General features: G+C 43.2%; 1 protein-coding gene across 2 annotated transcripts; it reads left to right on the top strand.

Annotated features, from left to right (window-relative positions):
• Positions 1-537: 537 nt before the first annotated feature.
• On the top strand, positions 538-23,074 carry map6a (microtubule-associated protein 6a). Of its 2 annotated transcripts, XM_004561628.3 has the most exons (5): positions 538-1,626; positions 16,997-17,210; positions 17,366-17,580; positions 20,773-20,883; positions 22,774-23,074. In XM_004561628.3, the coding sequence occupies exons 1-5, from the start codon at positions 911-913 to the stop codon at positions 22,919-22,921; spliced, it is 1,404 nt and encodes a 467-aa protein (XP_004561685.1). In that variant the 5' UTR covers positions 538-910; the 3' UTR covers positions 22,922-23,074. The 2 variants fall into 2 exon arrangements, with proteins under 2 accessions (XP_004561685.1, XP_004561686.1); XM_004561629.3 differs by lacking the exon at positions 20,773-20,883 and having other exon boundaries at positions 540-1,626.
• Positions 23,075-23,797: the final 723 nt, after the last annotated feature.

Below are 23,797 nucleotides of genomic sequence, written 5' to 3'. Positions count from 1 at the left end.
TAATGAGTGCTGTGATGGCTTTATTTTAAAGAATATGAGAAAGAATCAATAAAAACCTTCCTTTATTTAAAATTCCCTTCAATACTGTCTGTTTTTTTATACTTTTATAATCATGCATAGAACTGCAGCATTACCTGACTTAATATTTACTGACATTCATGTAAATAATATTGAAAATATGCAATGAACCAAAGCATTTATTTGAAAATGAAATGATATCTAAAATAATAAAAATAAAAAGATGGATGACCCTCCTGTAGGTCAGGTGCGTAAAAACAAACCGTTCGTCAAGCTCAGCATGTTTATCAGCCCGGCACTAACAGGAAACTCACAATAGTCTCAATGGGAGCCGGTGTTTCAGTGTTTGTAGCTCCCCTCAGATATTCTGTTTATTAATAGGAGCCTGTCGACACACAAGGTAAATCCCTCTAATATGTTTATTTTTCTTTGAGGTGTATTTCAATTTGCGCTGCTTCGAAACGGTGGAAGAGCTTTTACAATGCAGGTTACACCGGAAGTCCTCTTTAGATTGTCTCTAACGTGACGTCTAAGTGCATCCTCGGCTAGTGTCTCTGGGATGCTGAGCGGGCAGGCGGGGCCGTGTTTGCTTGCAGAGCCCTGCCGTGGAGTGATGTAGCAGGACGCACGGACACAGAGGACACAGAGACGCGGAGAGGACGTCTGTTAGAAAAAGAAAAACCTCAAAACAAAGTCGTTCAGTTCTGCAGCTGTGTTCCCTGAAAGCGCGATGGGTTTCCACACGAAGCAAATTTAACGCCAAAGACAGCATCGCATCCCTCCGTGAAGCTCGGACATCTTGGTTCACTGACAGCACAGAGTGGACTAACGTCTCCCCCCTGTCCGAGCCGCGGGACACCGTGCTGTAGCGGAGCTGTGAGCTCGGCTCACCATGGCGTGGCCCTGCATCAGCAGGGCGTGCTGCATGGCCCGCTTCTGGAACCAGCTGGACAAGGCTGACATTGCGGTGCCTTTGGTCTTCTCCAAATACACGGACGTCTCCGAGATGCAGCACATCCAGCTGCAGCCGCAGCTACATCCTCCCCAGGCCCGAGTTGCTATAGAAACGCAGCCGTCTCGCGCAGAAAGCCGCGCCGTTCCGACTGCACGCGCGCCGCGAAGGTGCGTCTCCGAGGAGCGCGTGTGCAGCTCTGTGATGCGCGAGGACTTTAAGCACTGGAAAGTGCGTCCCGAACCGAGCTGTAAGCCCAAGAACCAGTACCACGAACCGGAAACACCGTTCAACAGTGAGACCCAGTACCAGAAGGACTTCAAGCCCTGGCCCATCCCGAAGAGGTACGATCACCCCTGGATACCCAAACCGCCTCCGAGCGCCTCCGCGGGAGAAGATCGCACACCGGCTAGGTCCAAGTACCCAAAAAAGCACGTGGTGGTGGCGGAGGCGGACAGCGGCGTTGAAAAAAGCGCTATAGCCGACAAGGTCCAGGAGAAGGACCTGCTCCAGGGCCAGGAGAGGAAAAAGCGCGTCAGCAAGAAGGAGGGGGAGAAGAAAGTGGTCCTGAAGGGGGATGGAGAGGGCAGAGGGAGGGCGGCGGACGCCGTGAACAAACAGATCAAAGAGGAGATTTCAGGCGGCAGCTCCTACAAGTAAGTTAATACAGTGCCTGTCACTGTGTGTGTGTGTGTGTGTGTGTGTGTGTGTGTGTGTGTGTGTGTGTGTGTGTGTGTGTGAGAGAGAGAGAGAGAGAGAGAGAGAGAGAGAGAGGGTGCTGAAGGCCTCAGAGCCCTGTGAAGGGTCAAAGGGGTCAAAGCTGACATTAAAGAAATATCATTGTCATAAAGTCAATTCAGAAAGACAGTTGTGATCACACTGCTAACTGCAAGAATATCTGTTAAGGAAGGGGTTCAGATGTTGTTATGGGTATAATAATGTTCACAAAGTGAAATTAGTTACAATTTAAAAGCTGATCTAATTGTGCATCCTTACTAATCATTATTTTTTAGCCAAGAGTTGTCCCATTTTCTTCAAGCATTCATATTTTTGTCTTTTAAAATGCAGACTTGCAAAAAAAAATTTAACTGAGCCTCAATATTTACCCAGTTCTGGGTCAAAGGTGAGGGAACCTTTCCATCCTTTACACCACCACAAACAAAACAAACAAAGAGAATAAAGAATCTAATGTATCATTTTTATATAGTCCATTATTAGCTGCACAGCTGGATACAAACCTGAAATCAAAGGGAAATGAGCAGGAGGCCTTTCCACAGAGGAAACCCTCCTGAATGGGTCTCTATGAGAAGCTTTGTTGAGGTTGCATTGCAGGTGTGATAATCATCAGAACACAGAGCTTAATTGGGGGTGACTAACAGAGAAGTTGTTTCACAGTGTAATTCAGTCAAAGCATGCAAATGCATTACACAGCGGTCAACTTGTATTTTCTCCACTGAAGGTAATTAAGCTGAGTGGAAAGGTCAAGGTGCAATTGTTGTCGAGCGCTGTTGTGTTTAGTTCTATGAGTCTAATCTCTGTACTGCTATGCAATGTTCCTGAGGGATGGTGATGATGGCGACTGGTGGATAGATGAACATCAAGTCATGCACGTCTAAGCCACTGTACACATGCCTCAGCTGATACTCTATATATGTTATACTCAAGTCCTATGGAGGATACTGCTGTGCTATACGCCGATTTTGTAGAATATTCAACATTCTGTTCTTCGTGTTATCTTAAACACCTCTCACAGTATACTCCTAAATCGGGAGTCTTGGCTCAGAGCTGTCACGGGATGCAGGTTTGGGCTTTTAGAGGGAGCCTGGCTGAAGTGAGACTCTGCTGGCAGAGGTGAGTGGTGCTGTGTGTGATCACTGAGGGAGCCTTACAGCTGTTTGGTGCCTTGCTGGCGTGCCTGTGTTGTTAAGCATCAGCAGGGTACAGACCAGGGCTTTTCCCCCGCACGGCATGAAATGGCTGCACTGTGACAAGCAGAAGCCCAGTCGGCTCGCTGTCTTCCTCTGCCAGTAGAGACTCAAAGCAGGTCAGCTGTGGGTTAATGCCACAGATTGTATGCACACACACACACACACACACACACACACACACACACACACACACACACACACACACACACACACACACAGTGTTTGCACAAAAACACTGAAAGAAATTTGCTTCAAATTATGTTTTCAAGTTCTTGATATGTTTTTAAGCAGGCCTTTAACACATGGCAATGTGGCTGAACAAATACAATCCTTTATAACTGCTTTATAACTACAGTTTTCATGAATGTAAAACTGAATTTTAACCTTCAAAATTCACTATGGACATCTCTGTTCTTATATGATGTCAGACAGATATGTAGCTACACTTGGAATTGTCCTTTGCATTTACTTGACAGAGTAACAGACTGTTTAACTTTCAAAATTTAATGCCATGGTGGGTATCCAGTTCATAAAAACTCCTAAAATGCATAGTGAAGAGCTCCATCTTCTTTTATGTTATTTAAAAAAAATTGCTTGGCTGAATACATCACAAAGCTGTTTCCTGTCTCTTGCAAAAATACTTCCTCCAGAGTTAAATATGTGACTTTAAATCAAGAACTGAATTACTGAGTTGTGCTCGTATTACATGTGTGAGAACAACATGGTATCCATTACATCTTTCAAGCTTTCCCAAATGATTTTGTTAACTTGCTGATATCCCAGAGGATGAATCCTCAGGCTTCTTCCTCCTCTCACCCCTGACCACTTGAGCCTCGTTCTTCTGTTAAGTCTTCCTGTCATTATTATGGAAATTTATTTATTTTTTTACAGTGGGTCCAAAACAAAGGACGTTTTCTGCGAATTAGCAAAAACTTCCTGTTTTATAATGACTTGTCAGAACTTCTCCTGTAATTTTACATATTTATTCATTTTCACAGTTTAAGCCCAGGGAGTCGTAGTAACAGATTTCTTTCATTTACTAGAATAGCATTTCTGTGTTGTGCAGAAAAACTGAGACATACTGCTGGAATTGTACTTCGTTTTCTAATGCTAAGATATCTCAGGGAAAACATGTGTACTGTATTTTTCGGACCATAAGGCGCACCAGATTATAAGCATTAGCGTTCATCCTCCAGCTTCACTGTGTTTATGCTAACATAGCTGTGTAGCTAGCAATCATGTTGCACATCATTATATACCAGCTAGCCCAACTTCAGTAACCCTACAAAAGTCACTGCTGTTTAGTTTTCTGTCTTCATTTATGTTGGAAGTGATAGCAGAGCTGTACGTTTTAATTTGTTCAGAAATCTCTCATTCAGAACATGCTATATCATGTTTAGGTGGAAGCTAGCGAGCTAACTTCCTGCTAACTTCTAACTCTGTTAAATGTAATAAATTCTGTTTTCATGGATGCCTGGATGTTAAACTTAATTGTTACACCTGCTAAAGCAGCAACGCTGATCATTTTATTAAAGATGAAAGAATTTAGACATTTTTTAACTCTCAGTGATGCTGCAGTGTTCGTTTGACTTTGGGACCTGAAACAGACGGAGTTTAGGACCCAGATTCCTCCGAGAGGCTCCTGACTACAGCAGCCGTAATGCTCCAACAATCCATCAAGCGGCGCGGCTTCCTAGCTTACCAAAGTCGGAATAAAACATTTTTGACAGATTTTTGAGCGCCGTGTAGCACATAAAATCGGTTCGAGGTCAGTAAACACAACCAGAATTCATACATAAGGCGCACTGATGATTTTTGAGAAAATTAAAGGATTTTAAGTGCGCCTTATAGTGCAGAAAATACGGTAGTTAAACTTCTTTACACTAATAGAAAAGGAGTTTCACACAAAGCAGACGGTATGTGGCTCATAAGGTTAAAGGAGTTTGACATCCCTCTTATAGTTGTCATGGTGATGTTGTACTCACCATCCCAATCAGACCCTGGTGGACAGATATGAAAGGTAAAATCAAGCACTAATACCTGAATTATGTTTCTGTGGTGACTCCATGTGGAGTCTTCATTGGAGCCTACACAAGTGGCTGATGTCAGCATTTATAACTGTGCTGGTTGTGTTACATTTATGGGGAGGTGCATGTCAGATTACAGCGTAGGGTTTCAGAAGGATTTGGAGTTACGCGTACCTACAGCATGGATTTAACACAGAAGTATAAATCCACTGTAATGCTGGATCTGCGTTAGTGTTTATTTCAATCAGCTGACTTCATCGCTAATGTCACCTTACGCTCTTCATTTCAGTAGTAGAAATTCAGAGAAGTGAGCCTTAGCAAAAAAACAGCATCAGTAGGATGAAATGTTTTAGCTGCTTTCCATAATTATTTGCTCTCAAGTCTGACCAAACAGACAATTAAGCCATCAAAACATGCTGGTGTTGTTTTGTACTAAACCTCAATTGGACCAGTCAATACAACAGAGTTAGAGAATATAAAGTTAGCACGAGCCTTAGATACAGGATAAGCAATACAAAGAATCATCTGTTACTCTTTTAGTATTCTTGTTTTATTAGAAGACACTAACATCAGTTAACATCTGCAATCGTCACTTTGGCTAATCATGTGTAAAGTCAGCCCTCCCTATCACCGCGGGCCAGTGAAACACGAAGCCCTCAGCTCTTTTCTGATGTGGGCACTTGCCATTTCTTTGAACCTTTATTTTTACCAGACAGCGTGCCGAACACAAAGACGCTCTTTCTGCAGTGCACCTGGGAAAATGCTCAAGGCTTCTGCAGTTCTTTTCATTGGAAACAGTTTTTCCTTTTCTTGCCCCGACTTGGTGCAGCATTTTCAACCAAAGCCCATCCCACCGTCATTTCAACGCCAACTCGTCGCATTATGTGTAAAATGTCATTTTATGCATGAAAATAAGTCTCGAGTTTCAGGCAGTGGCTGCTGTCAGACTCTTTGTTATTGTGTGGTTAGTGTTTGCAAAAACTGTAAAAGACAAAGCCTGCTCTTCATGCTGACAGCGTTGTTTGTTGCATTGTGCAACTGTGTCGACTAACAAAAGACATCCAAAGAGCAGATCAGGCAGAGCTGTCGAGAAGATGAACGCCGATGCGGCTTCATCGCTGAGAGTGAGGCAGGTAGAGCAGGTTCATCGAGTTCAGAAAAGATGAGAAGACGACTGAGGAAGTACATTTTTAATTTGAATTTACGCCACGTTACTGTCATTCAACGCATTTATTAACGCAGTGCCCTTCTTTTGCATGTCCTCTCTCCTGTTTCTCACCTGGGCAAATAAAAACCTTGTTTTCTAAGACAGTAATGTTCAGACTTAAAGACAGTTTATCTCTCATGTCACGTCCACAGAACAACCAAAATGCAACTGATTTTCTTCTGAACTGCTGCATTCTTTAGCGGTGACAGATTTCCAAGTATTGTTGCCCAAATGTAATCCTAAACTGTCAGTTCAGAGTGCTGCCCACTAAAGCTGGGTGTCTTATATAACCACTCTAATCTGATTTTTTCATATCTGATTGCAGCGAATGTACAAGGAAATATCCCCAGATTTGATTCTGAGTATGAATGAATTATGTAAGTTAGCATTGCAGTTAGCCCTAACCCTGAACCAAACACTGATTACATTAAAAACTGAAACCAGCCTTTAGCCAAAAACTTGCAACATTAGTTTAGTGCATCACTTTGTGAAGATTTAAAACTGCGCCTGTGTGATTGATGATTGCGATGTACAGTTTCAACTGGACCCCTGAGAAGCTACGGCTGTAAGATTGAGAGGGAGCCAACTGGTCCCAGAGGACGTAGGATGCGTTAACTTACAGCCGCCGTTGCACTCACTGACACACCAAGAAACACGGTGAGGAAGTGGAGCTGTGGTGCGTGGGAAGGTCAATTTCCCTGGATTACTCTGGCAGAAAGCAGCCAGGTCTTGATGTATGGCCAGTGCTGCTGTAAAATCAGGAGTCAGGATGTCCATCAGTGACAACTGCACATAAATTAGGCTTAGCAGTCTCAGTGGGCAAATGTACTTACAGCTTACAGAACAAGGTGGAGCAAAGGTCCACAACATGCTGCATCAATACAGGGAAGTTAAAGGTTAACACATGGGTTGCTGGAGATTTATTTTCTACTAATTTAGTAATTAATTACTCAACTGTAATAACCTCTGGGCATGTTAGGATTCATTGTGATTTGAGTGGACAGATGCATAGAGCAGTTCTTCTCCCATTTTCAGAGGAAGCAGTGAAACAGCATCCTCAGGATTTCAGATTTCAATAGAAGATCCAAACCCTCATCTTCCCCCTGCTCACCTCATTCTACTCCTCCATCCAAACCTTCAGTCTTTGTACATATAAACCATTATTCTTGGCCTTGGCCTGTGTCCTGTTCTCTCTGGCCTGCCAGTAACACCTCATCATGCTTTTTTAATATAGCTGAGCACTGTTTGATTCCACGGTGCAGAAATTTGCAGCCGTTTGTTTGAAAGCATTTTCTGATGACTCTCCCGCTGGGAGAGGTCGGAATTGTGCTCTCCACATACGGGCAGATTTGCATGAAGCTCAGCAGTACTGTACCCTGGCGCGGTTCCACCACGGTCGGTGCCAGCGTTTGGCCGTTGTGACGAGGGCTTTCTCCGCACATCCTCTCAGTCACGGCGGGTCAGCAGAGTGAGCCCTCCAGAGCAGCTTTACTTCTGTTGTCTCTGTATGCTTGGATATTTGTCTACAGAGAGGCAACCTGTGCATGCATGCTTCCATGCATTCCTCCAACACCCTCACAGCGTGTAGCTTGGCTGTGTGCACTTGAAAAGCTGATTGCTTGACAAGTTGGCCATAACAAGTAGAGGAGTGACCCTTCTTCCGTTCTGGAGTTCACCAGGAACAGAAAAAGCATGAAGAAACATCGTGAATCAGAAATACAGCATGAAAAGCACAGACAGTGACTGTGGTGGACACTTGTTGTTGTTTTTAACTCTCCGTTTCACTTCAGCTCTTCTCCAGGGCTGCTGACGCACCAACAACAGCACAAGCAACAGTAACCACAGACGTACCACAAACTTGCCTCCACCAGGATACAGGAACTCTCTGTAGGTGCATGGGCCGTCTGCAGTCGGTGTGGTAATGAACTACCAACCAAGAGCTGTGTTCAGCCACAAAGAACCACAAAAAGCCCTTTAATAAATTATACCTGTATTTATTATTTAAACCACTTTCCGAGCAGAAGCTGCAGGTTCTCCTGTGGTTCCAGCTGCCTTTTTTTGATTTTGAAAGTGTTGTTTGGATATCAAAAACCACTTGAAGGCATCATGTCGGCCTTGCAGGAGTTTCCTCACCACGTTTCCCCTTCTTCTCACAGGAGTCTCGCCATGAACATCACAAAATAAATGCACAGCTCTTCTTTTCTTCGTGTACTTGTGATTCTAGGCGGTCCAGCCTACGTACAGCAGTGCACAACCTTTAGTCACCAATAACTGAACTCACTTTCACCAGAAGGGGGTGTTTAAATTTGGATCTTTTATCGTCAGGTGCAGACTAGCTTTGACGTTAGTTAATAAAATCACAATTTCTATGAGATACGAGTTGACTTTTTAATCCACTGATGTCTGAAGATGAGAATCGAGTGGCTACATTTTTTTCCTCACGATTTCACCTGTAAATTTAAGTTATCTGTTGGAGTAAGGGGTTAATGCTAAAAACTATTTTGCAAAGATTATTTTATTACAGTCACATGAATGCCCTAATGGCTTTTTTTAAATAGGAAAAACAAGCGTAACATGTTGACGATGTGTCACCTAACGTAAAATATTACACCTCGGGAGTGTTGGTATTATTGTAGGGTCTACCTCAGCGGTCTCCAACCTTTTTTGCGCCACGGACCGGTTTATGCCCGACAATATTTTCACGGACCGGCCTTTAAGGTGTCGCGGATAAATACAACAAAATAAAACTAGTACCGGTACCGAAAAAAAGAAGATTTATTCATAACACACGTGAAAAGACCCAGGAAAACCGAGTTATTGATAAAAACGATAACAAAATAACGCTGAAAACCGATAAAAACCCTGAAAACCAGACATTTCACACCTGAGCCTCAACTCTCACGGCCCGGTACCAAACGACTCACGGACCGGTACCAGTCCGAGGCCCGGGGGTTGGGGACCGCTGGTCTACCTTACAATATAAAGCGCCTTGAGGCGACTGTTGTTGTGATTTGGTGCTATATAAATAAAATTGAACTGAATCTGCTGAGTCGCCCTCACTTAGATCCATTCAGTAAAGCTCACATAGAGCATTGTATATAAGCTGCTTTAGCCTCGCCACATGTGCTGCACACCTGCTTCACCTCAACTTCCCCCTGATTTAATCAGAGTCATATTTACTGTCATTAACACCTGCTCTGTACATAGATATGCTCTCCACTATTAAAAGATTTATATGAGGGGTGCTAAAACAGAGCCATTCTGCCATATATCAGGTATTGTTGCTCAGTAAAATGCAGACCAATAACTATGTCCAGAGGCGCTGAGCGCATATGAACATCACATTGCTATGTTTTCATGTTTTTTGTAAAAATATTTTTGTTTTGGTTTGTTTATAAATACAGAGTTTAGCTTCATGATATGACAGGAAAGTGTTTTGAACATTGTCTGTTTTTTTGTACCAAGTACACATCGACCTTGGAGACACAGGCTTTATTGTTACCCAGTCATATGCTGACTAGTAGCAGCGATGCTACAGTGCAGGCCGGTGTTTCACACTGTGAACCCTGTCTGCACTCACAATCTGTCTCTTTCTCCATCTTTCTGTCACATACGCGCACGGCCTGTGAGGTCATGCGGGTGCTTTATATCCTTGGCCTTGGACATTGTTGTATAACCTGTCTTTGCATCGTGGCTCCTTGGGCCCCGTCGAGCACTGAGTGGACGTTGGTGGTTATGTAATGGCTCTGTGTGTGGCTTCCACCTCCTCTCTGCACCATGTGAAGAAAGGATATTTGTATTCAGCAGCCATGTCACTGTCACCAGCCTTTGTACAGTATAGCTTACTTTCATATTTCACAGTGTGACATTTCACTTTGGTTTTGTTTAATAGACTACATGTTAGTGTCTGACAGCTAGTTTAAGCTTAGATTAACAGGAGATTATGATAAACTCATGGAGAAGAGAAGTTGAAAATTAGTTTTAATTAAAAATATGTTAAATAATTTGTAGACTGTCACTTGTCTTTAATGATATTCTGCCAAGTGTCACAGTGTAACGGGACAGTTTTACAGTGTTTAACAGAAACACTGTTTCTGTCTGGAGTATAATTTATTTATCTGTGAAACTAATTTGCAGGTGATGTTTCTTATTTGTGCTTTAAGTAATTTTGGTTGTGACGTGGAGGACGTGCCTGGGGCTCGGTCTGTGACCCAGCACGTTCATTTGGTTTTTGATCTCTTTTGTTGTATTTTGAAGATGGTGTTAAGTTCTCGGCTCATTGTTTAGTTGCCTCAAGTTTAATCTAGTTATGTTTCACTTACGTCTCATGTGTTTCTTGTCTGTGATTTCAGGTTGTGAAGTTCATGTTGTCATGTCTGTGTCTCTTTATGTTTCCTGTTTTACTTTGAAGGTCCGTGTCTCGTGTCAGTGTTTCTAGTTTTGCTTCCCTTGTCTCGTCCTGCCTAATTACTCCCAGCTGTGCTCTCCTTCTGTGTCTCATTCCCCTCGTTATCCCTCAGTGTATTTAAGCCCTGTGTTTCTCTTTTCCAGTGTTGTGGTCTCCCTCATACCTGTCTTTGTGGGTAGCCTCTCTAGTTTATGTTTGTGGCCGCAAGTTTAGTTAAGTTCTCCTAGTGTCCAGCAATAAAGCTGCTGTTTTGAGTTTAAGTTTTACCTCTGCTTTTGGGTCCTTTCCTTCCTGCCTGCACACAGACCATGACAGGACGACTAATGATGGTTTCATTTTGCTGCTCTAAAAACAAGAGCTTTGTAATTAGTAGGGGTGCAACGATACACAAAATTCACGGTTCGGTTCGGTTCGATACTTTGGTGTCACGGTTCGATATTTTTTCGATACAAAAAAATGTTCATGCCTTTTTAATTTGTCATTTATTAAAATTATAAATATATATTTTAACTCAAAAGTACAGTTTTTAAATTTAATGTTGCTGAAACAAAAGTAATTTAAAAAATATATATATCTCAGGGCTCTCAAAATTTCAAAATCCCTGGTAGCCCTTCGGGCAGGGACTCTTCAGTTTTTGGTAGCCCAAAATAAATGTAAGTAGCCCGAATAAAAAAAGAGAGCAATTTTTTTGATTAATGTTTTATTTCCTGTTTTGTTTCCTTTACAATATTATACATTAAAGTATAATATTGTAAAGGAAACAAAACATTAATCAAAAAATTGTTGAAAAACAAATTACAACATTGTATAAAAATTACAATCATCAACTCAAATACTTGGTTCTAATTGAACAGAAATTTCTATGAACTTGTAAGAACTGTGTAGGACATGAATCAGTCTGTGTCAGATCCTGAATTTGAAATTTCCACTGAAGTCACAGGTAAGAGACAAGTGGAACCAAGATCTAGGCCATTTGCTGTTTGAAGTTTGCAAAGACTGCTACATTGTGCCTGTGGTAGTTCACTCTTTGCAACATAGTAGCTGTTCTAAACAGATTTTTCAGGTTTATTTTTAGTATGTTATTTGCAATTGGTGTTTGTTCTGGGAAAGATATTGCAGACTGAGCAATAATGCATTTCTTGCATTTCTCATGGGTTCTAATGGGGGCCTTTCTTAAAATGACTGGTCCCAGTAACAAAGGCGCTTGTCAACTCAGAAATCGAGAGAAAACCAACAACACACCCGGCAGAACATTATGTTATTTACACGGGTGCACATAAGTGGTCCGCATGTGCGCATTCGCTGTCAAAATAAAAGACGCACCAGATAAGAAGTTGCAGCGCGCGTTTGCGTCCATATAAAAAGCAGTTTTTGTCCGCTAGAGTGGGATTTTCACGGCACATTCTGCACCACATCTGTGCGTTCATCATTTGTTTGAAGCCAGCTCACCTCCTGCAACCACTTTTCCGAGAATACGCGCTTCTTTTGTGGTTCGGACTCCTGACATTTGTTTGGAGGTGGAGGAACACCAAAGTAATTGCTTAAAGGAACTTCTTCGACATCTTTAAGAGTTTTAAACAAATGTCTGTCCTCCTCCAGAAAATCTTATGTATGCAAACACGCGTTGCAACTTCATATCTTGTGCGCGTTTTTTGGGGTTTTTTTGACAGCGAATGCGCACCTGCGGACCACTTATGAGCAGCCCTGGTTATTTAGCTCGTCATATTGCAGCCACAGAAATTATTTTGTCCATGAAACCATAAAGCTGCACTTTCTTTTTGCCTTATAGTCTGATTTGTCATAACTTCTCCGTTTTGTGGTAAGCTTTTCTTTGGCTGTCACTTCTTCACCCTGACCTGTCTTATTTGGCTCAGCAGAACTAAAATATAAATCCTGCTGCTTTTACACAAGCACTCACATAAGCTCAGCGATTCTCTGCGCGATCAACCTCTCACATGTTTAAGCTTGCTGCGGGAGATTTCACTTGTCATGTTTGCATAGTAAGCTAACGATTGATAAGATGATGTCAGAGGAATTGGTGCGCAAATTATCATCACTCACAGATCAGTGCTGTCGCTCTCTATACACAGTTCGCACGATTGCAAAGTGAAAGCAAAAAACAAGCGCAAATTCAAACGCGACTTCAATATGTCACATATTGACAGTGGCTCTCCGATGCCAATGACATAATTACCCAGCTACATTTCTGAAAGAATGCAAAAGCATTGACATATATTTTTGCTTCCTACAATAGCCCGACGGGCAGGGCAGAGATAGATTTTGGTAGCCCGACTGGAAAAATCGCTAGCTCCGGGACGTCGGGCTAGCGATATTGCAAGCCCTGTATCTGATTGAGGAATCACTCATCTTTGGAAAAGAGAGTTTATTACAGAGAAATGTCTCTTTCCAAAATAAAAGCTATACTATACGCTTCTTCTGGGCTATATTCTCAGCAGCATATTGTAGCGGGTCAGGGCTGTTCGGGGTTCTGTTTGTACAGTTATGTTTTGTTTATGTTGCCATAGTGACGGGTGACGCCCTCTCGCTGCGACGGTGTGTCCTTCCGGGGTCAGAGGGCGCCTTGTGTGTTGTTGTTGTTGTTGCTGTGCGGTTGCCGCGCTGAGCAGTTAGCTAGCGGCAGTGTTCTTCTGCAGATGTCAATAAACGGCTGTGCTCCCTGGCTAGCTCACGGGAAGCAAGACCAAACGACACCTCCGTCTCCTCCTTGTCTGAGCTCGCCACAATATTAAACATATCAGGTCCCCATAAGGAGAATCCTGTGCTAACGGCTGTCTAAATGACTCAGGTAAAGTTAGTAGCATGCTTGTTGTTTTTGTCTGCTTCCACTTGTCTTTGCACTAGGATGATGTCGGCGTAAATGTGCAGTCATATTCGTTGTGTTCTCACTAGTGCTGTCAGCGTTAATCTCGTTGAAATGACGTTAACGCCACAACACGGCAAATCTCCATTAACGAGCTACCCCTGCAGCCAACACGTTAACGAGCTAACTGCGCTAACACACTAGTTCCCACCCATGTAATTGAGCATTGCGTGGCACATCCAACATACTGTTTTACTTTAGTCCATGACGCGCTTACCTTCAGGGTCATACGTCACATGAAAACCAAAATAATTCCAAACGCCAGATCTGAATGAGGGTGGGGGAGGTTCAATTTGCCATGTTGCAAGGAGAGCTTAACTTCTGTCTTGCTAGCTTGCCCTGCGCTCTTCCTTCTGACGATGCTGTCTGTGTTGAGCGCTCAGTGGATCTGCGCTCGACAGTGCAGCCTAGGCGGAGTAGTCGAACGCAGATTCACTGAGCGCTCAACACAGACAGCATCGTCAGAAGGAAAGTTGATAAAATAAATTACAAATTTTGTATTGTTCGATACATATGCGTACCGAACCGAAAGCACTGTATCGAACGGTTCAATATCGATACGAGTATCGTTGCACCCCTAGTAATTAGCTACCTGATTTCAGCATTTTGCTGCAAAACACCACGTGACGAGCTTGAATCTTAAGAACATAAGCCAAAAAATAGTGAAATCCAAGTTTCATATGTTTTCATCCAGATTACTAAAACTTTTAAAATCATATTTGTTTAGAAATCTTTTTCAAAATACTTTTAAAAAATGTTTAAGTAGCTGAAGAGCAAACCTGTGTTCAAACAATAGACACTATGTGGACGAGAATACTGGGCTGCCTACAGATTGCGCCTACAGGAGCTGCTCAGCCATGGAAACCAAATGGCACGAGGTTCCTGGTGCACAGTTTTTATGCTGAGGTTATTTCCAGAGCAGGTTCGGCGCTGTCTGTGACGTTTCTGCATTATGTACCTCAGCACTCTGCGACCTCATGCTGTAACCTCACATGGTCTGAGTTGCTGTGGTTCCTAAACACTTCACTTTGCAGTAATATTGAGTATACAGCTGATGGTGGACTGTGGACCCTAAATCCAACGAGCTCTTTAGAATGACTCAGTCTTTCACTAACGTTTGTAAAAGCAAGCTTGGTGCATGCATGCATGGACTACTAATGTTAAAAGAACACAACGCGCTGCAGAGAAAAATACAGTGTGATTAAAACAGGAGCGATGGAGCTGTGCAAGGTGATGTAAAATAAATGCCTTTAATACACAGCTCATATCCAGACACTGTGTGGATCATGCTAGCCATACATTTTAAATGTCAGTGATACAGAGCACATGCTGCAGGCCAGCCTGCACTGAAGGAATGCCATACTGCTGACCTTCTTCAGAAATGCTGTGTGAGGAGGACTACAGGATATCACACCATCAAATTGTGGTGCATACCTCCTCCCACCTGCACTACCTCTGACATTCTCTGCTCTTCAGTAGTAATGCACCACTCGTTACAGTTTTTCTCTACACAAGCATTGCTAAAGTTAGTAACAGCAAAACTATGCAGATTCTAATAGTGATGATCGTTAAACAACCACCACAATGGCACAAAGGTCCACACAAATGGGACTTTTCTTTCAGCTTTAGTTAAACACAGCTGCTCGGACTCATCATGAAATGATTTTGGTGAGATCATGTGTAAGGTCAGGATTACTCTGATCTCACACATTTTTTGCCATCCTGTGACAACATATCTCAGGACCTTCAGTTCATTTCTTTAAATTTGGCACAAATGCTCACTTTGACTCAAGGCTGAACCTTTCGATGGCCATTGTATTATAAAGATGCACAATAAGCACATAGAATAGAATACAAGAGAATCCGGTCTTTAGTGATGACGTGATGAATCCTGCTTCTGGGCCCAAACTACTCTGCGTTTAGTAAGGCTGTTGTGTTTTTGACATGTATTAATGTTTTGTATCTTGTTCTATTTAATCTCAACAAGCCCCTAAAATGTAATGTAATGTGATGTAACTCCAGCCCAGCCCCTGCAGCAGTATATTAATGACTAACCTGGTATTGTGGATGGATTATCTCAGTTGTTCTCCTGACTGAAGTTTGGTCCGTTTACAGCATCCTGCCATGTGATTGCATTTGTCCCTAACCATCGGGAACCCTCACGTTAACTTTTATCCAGTGGAAAATTGTTAGCGTTCATCCTCCAGCTTCACTGTGTTTATGTTATGCTAGGATAGCTGTGTAGCTAGCGCTCACGTAGCACATCATTATATAGCAGCTAGCCCAACTTCAGTAACCCTACAAACGTCACTGCTGTTTAGTTTTCTGTCTTCATTTATGTTGAAAGTGATAACAGAGCTGTACGTTTGAATTTGTTTCAGAAATCCCTCAGTCAGATATATTTAGATGGAAGCTAGTGAGCTAACTTCCTGCTAACTTCCTGCTAACTTCTAACTCCATTAAATTTAATAAATCCTGTTTTCATGGATGCCTGGATGTTAAACTTAATTGTGACCCCTGGTAAAGCAGCAACACTGATGATTTTATTAAAGATGAAAGGATTTAGAGAGTTTTTCGACTCTCATAATGCTGCAGTGATCATTTGACTTTGGGACTTGGTTTGGAAGTCTTTGATCCTCGAGCAGGTGGCAAGGGGTGTGAGCTATAGTCCACCAAGAACATCATCACTCAGCTCTTCCTGTTCTCCAGATGGCTCAGCGCTCTGTGAAGGTTGACGGTAACGGCATCCTCTGTCGACCGATTTACCCTGTAAGCAAACGGGTGGGGGCTCTGGCCTTTGTAGTTGGTGAGGGCTTGGATGTCTCTCCACACCTTGCGGGGGCTGTTATCAGTGAGGAAGCCCTCTATCCTCGTCTTGGCCGCTTTGATGCCCTTCGTCAGGTTGGCTCTGGCCGAACTGTCTCTCAGCCTGAAGGCTAAGTTACGAGTTCTGATCAGAGCCTGTACTTCACTCATCATCCTGGGTTTTAGGTTGGTTTTAGTCGTTGACACACTCTCTACAGAGCGCTTAATGAAACAGTCCTGTAGCTGGAGGAGACCATCATCTTTAATGACCCGGGTGCTTGAAGGGTTTGTTTCCTGAGGGGGGAGGTGTAGGCAGAGATGAGGAGCAGGGAGAGGTGGTCAGATTGTCCCAGGTAGGGGAAGGCGTATTTATAGGCATGCTTGATGTTACTGTACACATGGTCCAGTGTCCTGTCCTCCCTGGTTGGACACGTTAGCATGTTGGGGAAATTTGGGGAGTAGAGATCTCAAACATACCTTATTAATGTCCCCAACAACAGTTTGGACGTCCAGCAGGTGCTGTCTCTGCTATTTACTGATAATAAGTTGGAGGTGGTCGAGTGCTTTGATTCATTTGGTTAACAGTGTGCTCATACTCCGCATGTGGGCTTTGACCTTGTCCTCTAAAAGCACATTTGAACTCCACAGCTTAGATGCACAGGTCAATATTTATCATCCAACTTCCAATACTGAACAGTGCCATCTTACACTGTAGATTTTGCAGGATTAGTAAAAATGAGCACCAGCTTATTTCCTGTTTTTCTCCACAGAACTGAATTCAAAGCGTACAGAGACGTGAAGCCAGTAAAGATGATACGGGCCAAGTCCCAGTACCTGCCACCGGATGAAAAGACGAGCTTGGAAACCAGCTACAGCGCGACCTTCAAGGCCCAGTTCCCGCTGCAGCCTGCTGACAACAAGGCCGTGGAGAGGAGGAGGATACGCAGTTTGTACAGTGAGCCTTACATAGACCCCGGCAAACAGGTGAGAGCACACCTGCCAAACTTTAGTTCAAATAAATCTCGTGATAGAAATGAGACCTGTGATGTTGATGTGCAATCCTTACCATGATCATCTCATTGCACACCACTGAGGCATGTCAGCTCAGGATTCTCTTTTCCACTATCCACCATCCTTAGGTTGACAGGTATAGTCTCCCTCGCTCTAAATCCAAAAAGTCTGGAGCCACAGCAGCAGGCCAGAGCAAGCCAGCGAAGAAACCCAAAGATAAGCAGAGCACTGTGCTGAGGGGCTCCAAGAAGGCGACCTCAGAGAACCAGCCCGAGAACCGGCCTTCGGTGGGGGACAAGGAGAAAAGTAAAGAGATGAACAACAAACTGGCTGAGGCAAAAGAGTAAAAATCATTTAGCACTACTTCTCCTTTTCTTTCTTATTTTCGGGGAGAAACGAACACAGAGGCTGCAAAATTGATTCTCACATCGGTTCTCATCTGTCTCTCCTTCCTCCCCAAGCCTCTTTCTCATCCTCTTCCTCAGTGCTCTGTCACTACCTCCTGGCCACACTGTTACAGTAACATTAGAATAAGATGCTGCGCTGTGATCATGCCACGCCATTGCTCCTCCTGTATCACGCTATGCCTCATTGCTTCAGAGTGGGCGTGAGCATCCTCTCCCCTCTCTCAGCCTATTCACCCCCCCCACTCTGCTTGCCTCCATCTCCAGGTTGCCATGGCTACTGGCTGCCTGGCTAGCCAATCGCTGAATGCACAGGCCCAGCGACAAGCAATTCTGGCGGATGGCTTTGATCAGCCGAGCAGATTGCATTGTTGAATTTATCAAGGATTTGTTTCTTCCCTCCTTTGTGGGTTTTTTTTTGAGAAAAAATGAATCAGATTGGCACTTTGGACATGCACAAAAATGAGCAGCAACTCTGAAATCTTTGATAAATGTCCCGCTTGGTTTATCATGATGAGCGTCTGATACCTGCTCTGTTATCTTTGCTGCTGTTCTCTGTTCACGTGCTCAGAGTCTGTGTTGAGCAATATCAGCTTTGCCAAATGTGATTCGTAATCAGTGTCTCTTTCTGAACTAAATTCTGTTGTACGGCTTTTTATAATTCATCTAAAGAAAAACACTTGAGCATTTTTCTCAAGTGAGGCTCATTTCATTTCGTAACGCACCGTTCGTAGCCAACAAACCATCTAGGTCACACTAAACTGATCGTGCATTAAACACCAGTCAGTCTGCAGAGCACTCGAGTATTCCCCCTGAACTAGATAACATTGTCATGCAGGCATAAAGACATAAAGACGGGGAGTAGTGACGTCGGTTCTCAGAATCAGAGAGAGATGAGTTCAGTGAAACTGGGAGATGTTGTGCTTCTCATCGTTCTCGCCAAGTGCCGAGAGCTGTCAGTCTCACTGACCATAGTTCAGTGTAATCACCCCAACACTGTCTTTACTAACAGGTCTGGTCCCTGTGCTGTCTGATTTAGACTTCTTTGTAGAGCCTCTGATGTAACCTACATAAGTGGCCGACTTCATTTATGCTTGTGCTGCTGCGTTGTGTGTTAACCATGTGCCACGTGGTCGTGTCCTGGTGTTTTACATGCGGTGGCAGAAAGCAGAAGCAAAATAAAAGGCTGCTCTTTGTTCTCATTTGTTATTTTTGGGGCCAAACATATTTGTCCCCCGAGTTTTTCCACTTCTTTTCAAATTACCTCACCCCCAGTAGGTAGCCTGTAGTTTCTGTAATCTCCCCCCATGTGTCTGCTGACATTTGTGAGTCCTTATACTGATGCTATATGAGACTGTGATTGTTTATCTCTCACTGATAAATGTAAAAAAATTGCAGCGAAAAACATGTAGTTCCATTACTATGGAGGTCCACGTCAGTTACACCGTAGGTTATGGTGTAGATTTCCTGCTGGAGCATAAATCCCCAGTGTGAAGGTGCATGTTGTGCATCTGCTTTTCTGCAGACTATAAACTGCAGCTGGCTGACAGCAGACATCTCATGCTGCACCTTAAAGGAGCGTTCTGTACGGCTGAGGCACAGATCTGAAAGAAAAAACAACCGTCTCACTGCATTTTTTTAAAGTTCCCGTAATCTGATTTTCTTTGTGCTTATAAATACTTTTTTCCTGATATTAGAGGCACAGCGATGTGTCTGCTGGATCCCATCGTTCATCGCTCTCTGTCTCTGAATCCCGCGTTTTACTTCAATCACTGAGTTTATTTATTAAAATGTTGATTCTCTTTGTCTTCAAAGTGAACATGGTAGTGCAGAGAAAATCGGATACCTTCAGCAAGATGCTGAACAAAAGAGAACACGAGGAAAGTTTCACACTGTTTGTCTGTGAAAAGTTGTGTGTATATAACTTATATTTACTACTAGTTTATAGCAGGGATACATGCTGGCTGAGTCCAATTCTGCACTTACTGTAAAGTATCAGCTGCTTCATCCTAGTGTACATAGAGACACATTGTTTTGCATTAGAAGACAGTCTTGTTATCTTTGTGCTCCACCCTACACACACCTCTGTTTTCATGCATCTTTCTCTCCATTCTGAACGATGGACAGTCCCTTCTCTGTTTGCTGTGGTGTCTGAGACAGCAGCAACTCTTACCATCACCGCTGCATCACATCTACACAAGCTGAGCACTCGCTCCATCAGGGATAAAGGCCTGACTCATTTAACATTTTGCAGCCTTTGGTTGGGGGTTTGTCATGTAACACGGGTGGGGGTGGGGGGGTGGAGTGGGGGGTGGGGTGGGGTGGGGGGGCTTGTAGGGGCAGTAAAATGTAAACAGTGCTTAGCACACCACACACCCGGTGCTATCTTTATGATTTTTAGGCAAATAAGGATAGAAAGTATGGTAAAGAAAGTGATGTCTTGGACAAAAAAAAGAAAAAAAAGTTGTGATGTGCTTGTGTTTCTATCTGCTTGCTCATATTTAATGAAACATTACAAATAAATGCAAACAAAAACCAAAAAAGCAGAAAAAGCAGTGTCTTCTTTGCTTCTTTTTGTTAAGAAGAACCATGAAAAATTACCGGTTGCAGGTATCTGTCAGTGTTTCTTCCTGTCCAAGTCTTTGTCTTTGTGACAAACAACATTTCTGAAAAAATATATCGAGATTTTTTTTAAATCCACATGGAAGAGAATTTTCTCTCACAACTTTCTTTCTATGCTTATCAAAGATTGCGCTGTGTTCTGGCACGAGCTCTGACATCGTTCCCCGCTCCTGCATGTTGCCGTCACGTGAGAACCGAAGAATATATTATTTTTGCATCGTGTCTCAATATATTCTTAGAACTCGTGCGATTTATGGAGCAACAAGCATGAGGGAGGATGTCCAGACACTTATTCCAGAACAAGATGTCATGTGCTTCGTAGCTTTTAGTGAATTTGCCAAAAAAATAAATAAAATTCCACAGACGTGTGCGCGATGTTGCATTTCACATTGTTCTCTCTCATACTTTAGCCCGGTGGCACGGGCATGCTATTTGAGGATGTCACATTTTGGATGATGCTGTGTCCAATATGTCCTGTGCTAACCAGTGACATTCTGGTTCATTTGAAGGGTTGTGCTAAAACAGTACCACTACATACAACTCTGCCAGCCAATCCGAGATATTGGCTGGGTGCAGACTCTAAAGCAACACCTGTGGGGCTGTGCACTTCCCAATCCCAGGTAATCAAGAGCAACAAGAAGACATAGACACAGAATTGCCACTCATTGTCATTCATACTTGCTCATGGAGTTATCATTTACTTTTGTTTTCTATTACAGTGGCACACTTTTGTTTTTTTTCTGGTGAACCACCACATTATCTCTGGTCTACTCCCCTCTGTATTTCTCTTCCATATGGACACTAGAGTAAGGGGGGAGGTGGGTTAGAGGGGGACGTTTGCCTGCCTGCTGTCACATCCTACATTTAAGGTTCCTTAAGGTGGCTTTTCTTAAGGAGGCCTTGGGTTTTAGTCCAGTCGTGAGCGACTAGTCCCGATCGAGCTGCCGGAATGCACCCACTCCCCACGGTTAAATTGCATGACTGACTAGTTGAGTTAGCGGCTCAGGTATGACCCCAGTTATGTGCGAGGCAGGTCACTCATGCACTGTAGTCACATGCAAAACTGAAACAAATCCATCTCATGTGGACTTTTCTTTCTTTAAAGCATGCTGCCACTGTTTTCTGTTGGACCTGCAATCTGAGTTTGTGTTCAGTAATTTGGCCCAGGCTTTGCACTAGACTGTGACGAGCGTTAGCATGGGTGTGAGATGAGCGGTAAGTATGGATGGAATGAGGGAAGCGACACTGCTTTGATCAGTTATGACAGGAGCTCTAGGTGCATGCTTATGATCTAATTTGTGATTTGGATTTTTTCCATCGTCTACTGCATTTTGTAGCCTTTCTTTCAAAGAACACCCCGAGACCCTCATTGTACTCTTGGCATCCTGGAAATCGTGATAGCGCTGCGACTAAGCGAATGGGTCAAAGTGCAGGGTGGGCCATTTATATGGATACGGCGTAATAACATGGGAATGGTTGGTGATATTAAAGTCCTGTTTGTGGCACATTAGTATATGTGAGGGGGCAAACTCCTCAAGATGGGTGGTGACCATGGTGGCCATTTAGAAGTCGGCCATCTTGGATGCAACTTTTGTTTTTTCAATAGGAAGAGGGCCATGTGACACATCAGACTTATTGGTAATGTCACAAGAAAAACAATGGTGTGCTTGGTCATAACTTTATTCTTTCATGAGTTATTTACAAGTTTCTGACCACTTATAAAATGTGTTCAATGTGCTGCCCATTGTGTTGGATTGTCAATGCAACCCTCTTCTCCCACTCTTCACACACCGATAGCAACACCGCAGGAGAAATGCCAGCACAGGCATCCAGTATCCGTAGTTTCAGGTGCTGCACATCTCGTATCTTCACACCATAGACAGTTGCCTTCAGATGACCCCAAAGACAAAAGTCAATGGGCAGCACATTGAACACATTTTATAAGTGGTCAGAAACTTGTAAATAACTCATGAAAGAATAAAGTTACGTTGAAATCAAGCACACCATTGTTTTTCTTGTGACATTACCAATAAGTTTGATGTGTCACATGGCCCTCTTCCTATTGAAAAAACAAAAGTTGCATCCAAGATGGCCGACTTCTAAATGGCCACCATGGTCACCACCCATCTTGAGGAGTTTGCCCCCTCACATATACTAATGTGCCACAAACAGGACTTTAATATCACCAACCATTCCCATGTTATTACGCCGTATCCATATAAATGGCCCACCCTGTACTGATTGTAAAAAGTAACCTGTATTGATGCAAAGCAGCTTTCCCAACTTTTATTTATCCTTTGGTTTTTTATGTAATAAATTGTGGGAAGCAAAGAAAGAAGAAAGGAAGCCTGCGGTGTTGCTAAATCTTTCCCAGATATTCTCTGAAATGAGCGGTCACAGGGTGCTCAGCTCAGCCCATTACCTTCTTGTGCTTGGCCCTAGAGAAATGCTTCATCACGTGTCTCTTTCTGTCTCCTTCTCTGCCATCTTAACCATGTGCTGCCTCCTAGAGATGCTAAAGACGAGGTTCTCCGACCCAGTAATCATCATTCCCAGGATGCTGCTGGAGGAGAACCACAACCACCGCTGGATAGACCCGGACCTCGGAGAGGTGGCGGCGTCGTACGCTTTGCCCTAGATATGAACCAGACTGAGTAATTCTGCCAGGACTGAGGCAGATACATCTTTATGCAGAGACTGCTGCTCTGTACTGTAAATATCTAGTATTTAAGTTGGACTAGAAAGAAAGAGGTGAATCTCACCAAACAACAAAAAAATCTATTAATACAAATAAAAATACATTGCTATCCAGGAGGATTTCCACGTAATTGAGACACGCATGTTTGAAACAGCTTCAGAGGTTCCAGCTGTTTGACCCACGGCATTATTGCAAAGGTGCTACATTATTATTATTATTATCAATATTTTGGTTTCATGCATTTTGTTTTAGGTCAGTCTATTAGTATCAATACCACACCATAAAGTGCTCAACAGCTACAAAATACTGTACTGTATATTGATGGGTTTTAGTGTAAATAAATCAGCAGAACTTGCAGATGGGCTTTATTGCATTAGAAGGTCTGAAGTAAAGAAGTATGCAGCATGTAAGCAAGGACACTTGAATCTGAAATGAGGCCCTGGGACCACGAGGCTGCAGCAGATAATAAAGGCACAAAGTTGAATTAATAAATGAATTTCAAAGTGAAAAAACAAACATATTTGTGTCTGTGAAGGTTCTCAGTCATCCAGGTCATCATAGTCAAAGGAGCTTGCAAAGAAAAGCGTCTGGACTTCTTTAAGTTGCTTGAAGACGTCTCACCTCTCATCCGAGAAGCTTCTTCAGGAAAAAAGAAGGAACACACACATGTAAAGGAAGCACTCAAAACGTGCAGCTATCCTAAATGGGCGTTCTTAAAGTCAGCAAAGAGGCACAGAAAAGAAGACCAGACACCAGCGAGGGAGGATAAGAAGGACAGACGCAACAACATTGTCGTCCCCTATGTAGCCGGTGTATCAGAGAAACTCAGGAGAGTT

Source organism: Maylandia zebra, linkage group LG10 (genome assembly GCF_041146795.1).
Source record: "Maylandia zebra isolate NMK-2024a linkage group LG10, Mzebra_GT3a, whole genome shotgun sequence".
NCBI classification, from domain to species: domain Eukaryota; kingdom Metazoa; phylum Chordata; class Actinopteri; order Cichliformes; family Cichlidae; genus Maylandia; species Maylandia zebra.
The sequence above is the reverse complement of the archived record's forward strand: the minus strand, read 5'-3'. Positions and strand labels throughout refer to the sequence as shown.